Here is a 3,808-nt window from a genome sequence, read left to right on the forward strand (position 1 = left end):
CTCCTATTCAATATTGTGCTGGAAGTCTTAGCAAGAGCGATACGGCAAGACAGGGAAATTAAAGGCATCCAAATTGGCAAAGAGGAAGTAAAACTCTCCCTATTTGTAGACGATATGATCCTGTATGTAAAAAACCCCAAAGATTCGGCAAAAAAGCTACTAGACTTCATTGGAAGATTCAGCAAAGTGGCAGGGTATAAGATTAACATACAAAAATCAGTTCGATTCCTCTACACCAAAAATGACAGTGTTGAAAAGGACATTAGGAAAGCAATACCATCTATAATAGCCACCCAAAGGATGAAATATCTTGGAATAAATATAACCAGAGAAACAAAGGGCTTATACAAAGAAAACTATAAAACACTAAAAGAAACCAAAAGAGACTTACAAAGATGGAAGAATGTACCATGCTCCTGGATAGGAAAACTTAACATTGTGAAAATGTCAATACTGCCCAAAGCAATTTACACATATAATGCGATACCAATCCAGATTCCAACAACATTGTTCAAAGAAATGGAAAAAGCAATTACAAACTTTATATGGAAAGGAAAGAGACCCAGGATAAGCAGAGCACTGCTTAAGAACAAGAAGAAGGTTTGAGGCCTGTCACTCCCTGACTTTAAAATATACTGGGGGGAGGAGGGGGAAGTATAGGGAGTGCGTTTCTGGGATATACCCTTTGGGTGGTTGAGGATGCATGGAGAGGATTGGAACCATGGCAGTGAGATGATATATGATGGAATGAAGGTAAAACTAAAGTTCTCCCATGTAAACTATCATATAATTCACAATAAAATATTAATACATATATAGATATATATGTGATGGTTAAAAGTACCAAGTCTGTACCAAAAAGAACTGGTCAGCATTATACCATTTTAAGAGGCAGCATATGATCAAGAACCAGTGGTAATGAAGAAAGAAGCCCAAGCAGCACTGAAAGCACTGGTAAAAAACAAGGCTCCAGGAATTGATAAAATACTAACTGCAATTATTTCATCGAATGGATGTAGCACTGGAGTTGCTCAGTTGTTTATGCCAAGAAATGTAGAAGACAGCTACCTGGCCCACCAACTGGAGGAGATCCATATTTGTGTTCATTCCAAAGAAATAAGATCCAAAAGAATGCAGAAATTATCAAGCAATAGCAGTACTATCACAGACAAGTAAAATTTTGTAGAAGATAATTTTAAAATTGTTATACCAGTACAACCACAGGGAACTGCTGGAAATTCAAGCTAGGTTCAGAAGAGGACAGGGAATGAGGGATATCACTGCTGACATCAGATGGATTGTGGCAGAAAGCAGAGAGTACGAAAACTTTTGATCTTAGAAGACACAAAAAAGAGAGAGAGAAAGAAACAGAGACTGGGGGCTTTGCCTACCACCAAGGAGAAATGGCAACAGAACACATCTTTTGGACCTAGAGTCCCTGAGTTGGGAACCTCCTATACTCATAAGATAGAATGTTGTGACAAAGTGTTGCAACATTAAAGACAAAAAGCAATGGCACAGGAACAGCAGCAACAGTTCCAGGAGACCAGAATAAGGAAACCAGCATGCGCAGTGAGATGGGTTCCAGCCCAATGACAGAGAAAGCTGAGCACCTTGGGGCAGGCAGCTTTCTGGTGCGGTGAGACACCTCTGGATACTTACCTGAGGAGTTACAAAGATTTGTAACACTTGTAAGGCAGAGACCAGTAAGTCCAAGAGGACTGAGAGCCAAGAGAAAATGGCCTGTGGGCATGAGTGAGAATAGGCGGTCCGGTCCGGATCAAACAGTCGTATCCTGAGTCTTTCCTGATTCTGAATTATAATCTGTTACTTCCCTAATAAACTCCACAATTAACAAGCACTGTTTGTGAGTTCTGTGTGATCACTGCAATGAACTATTGAACTCAGCAGTGAAGCAGAATACCCTGAGAGGGATGGGTACTGTTAGAATTGATAAAGTTGAACGGTGAGGATATTTCTGACTTCCATCTCTAAACCTTAGTCTATTGAAGGTGATTCTCTCTCACATTCGTTAAGTCAGAGGTCAGATGCCTTCATCACAACACCATTTTTACAAACACTTTATAAATTATTTGGTTTGCCAAAGTATTTGTGACACTGATTCCGGTCTTCTATAGGTGTCTGTTTTTTACTTTTTAAAGAAAACCCCACCTTGCATTTCACTCGGACACAGGGAGAACATGTGAATGGTGTTATAAGAGAGAGGTTGCAAAAGAATAAATATGAAGGAAAATGGGGAATGAACCTGTTCAGGGGTCACAGGAATCCGTCTTGTACCATTGGACATCTTTTTAGACCATATGGCTTGATCCACCATTTTAAGGCCATTTTGTCTTTGTTCATTACTTTCAGGTTTCTGGGAAGAAAGGAAAAAAAGATGAATGATATAAAGGATTTAGTAAAAAGAGAAAGTAACTTGGGAAACTACTAATTATGAAGAGGAAATGCTCCCTCATTAACAAGTAGAATTTCTTTATTCTTTTGTCATGTGTATTCTTCTTACAAATGTCAAGTAATATTATTTTTTTAAGTGTTGTTGTTGTTAAGTGCCATCGAGTCGGTTCCAACCCACAGCGACCCTGTATAGGGTTTCCAAGGAGCAGCTGGTGAGCTTACACTGCCGCCCTTGCAGTTCAAACGGCTCTGCAGTCTGGCGCATTAACCCACAGCGCCATACCAGGACTCCTTTGTAAGTATTAGTTGTAAATAAATACTATTTGTAAACCCGTACAATAAACCAACTATTTGCAAAAACCTGCAAATTCAAGTGACTCTTAATTAATAAAAATTTTAAAGCACTAATCAAAGCGTATCTTGTTTGTTGTCATTGAGTTGATTGTGATTATACTTACAAAGAAAGCTGATGACTCTTTTACATTGGGTAATCACAAGGTCAGCAGCTCGAATCCACCACACCTCTTCAGGAGAAAGATGAGGCTTTCTGTCCCCACACAGATTTACAGGCTCAGAAACTATAAAGGGTCATTATGAGTTGGAACTGACTCAATGGCATGATGCAGCAACAGCAGCATTTCACAGACTGTTACGTACATTTATGTATTCTCATGGTCATAATTACTCAGCAATATCATTTTCTTCATATATTTTGTTTATTCAAAAAGTAGTCCAGTTATCGTGCTACTATTAGCAACACATTCATAAATATCTTTACAGAACTGTTATACTGTTTTGAATTTTATTCTTGAGATTTATCCTTAAAGCAGAATTATAAGATGCAAAGGTACAATGAGTTTTAAACTATTTTATACCTAATCTTTACTTACTGATAGTTAGGTCCAAAGACTAGGCTGTTATGCAAAAATCAGTTTAATGTGAAAAGGAAATCACATCAGAAAAGGGATAAGAATATGGCTACACAACTGCCAAATTACATCATTACACAAGTGCCAAACTACTGAGAATCATGGCCCAGCCAAGGAGACCCACAACCTTAACTATCGCAGACAGTACCAGTACCACTCTGCCTCACACCTCAGTGTTCCATACTGCCACATGCTGCAGAAAATGGTCAAGAGTAGAGTTCTTTAACTACTGTTATCAATGCAAAGTGTCACATGAGAAAGTTCATGAAGTGATGAGCAGGCATGCAGGACCTATTATAATAAGTCCTAGTGTCTCAGAGGCTACAGTACTCAGCTGCTGACCAAAGTGTTAGTGGTTCGAACCCACCAGCTCCTCCAAAGGAGAAAGACATGGCATTCTGCTTCCATAAAAGTTTACTGCTTTGGAAACCCTATAGGGCTGTCCTACTCTGTCCTATAGGATT

At 39.0% G+C, this 3,808-nt stretch overlaps 1 protein-coding gene across 1 annotated transcript in view; it reads right to left on the bottom strand.

Moving 5' to 3' along the window:
* Positions 1-3,808, bottom strand: part of ACTR8 (ARP8 actin-related protein 8 homolog (yeast)) — a 63,144-nt gene that overhangs the window by 42,076 nt on the left and 17,260 nt on the right. Inside the window, exon 3 of the mRNA XM_006862054.1 lies at positions 2,267-2,377. Within this exon, the coding sequence (XP_006862116.1) occupies positions 2,267-2,377 (111 nt within the window). The remainder of the gene's footprint in view (positions 1-2,266; positions 2,378-3,808) is intronic.

The sequence above is a fragment of the Chrysochloris asiatica genome, unplaced genomic scaffold (assembly GCF_000296735.1).
Source record: "Chrysochloris asiatica unplaced genomic scaffold, ChrAsi1.0 scaffold00046, whole genome shotgun sequence".
Taxonomy (NCBI): Eukaryota; Metazoa; Chordata; class Mammalia; order Afrosoricida; family Chrysochloridae; genus Chrysochloris; species Chrysochloris asiatica.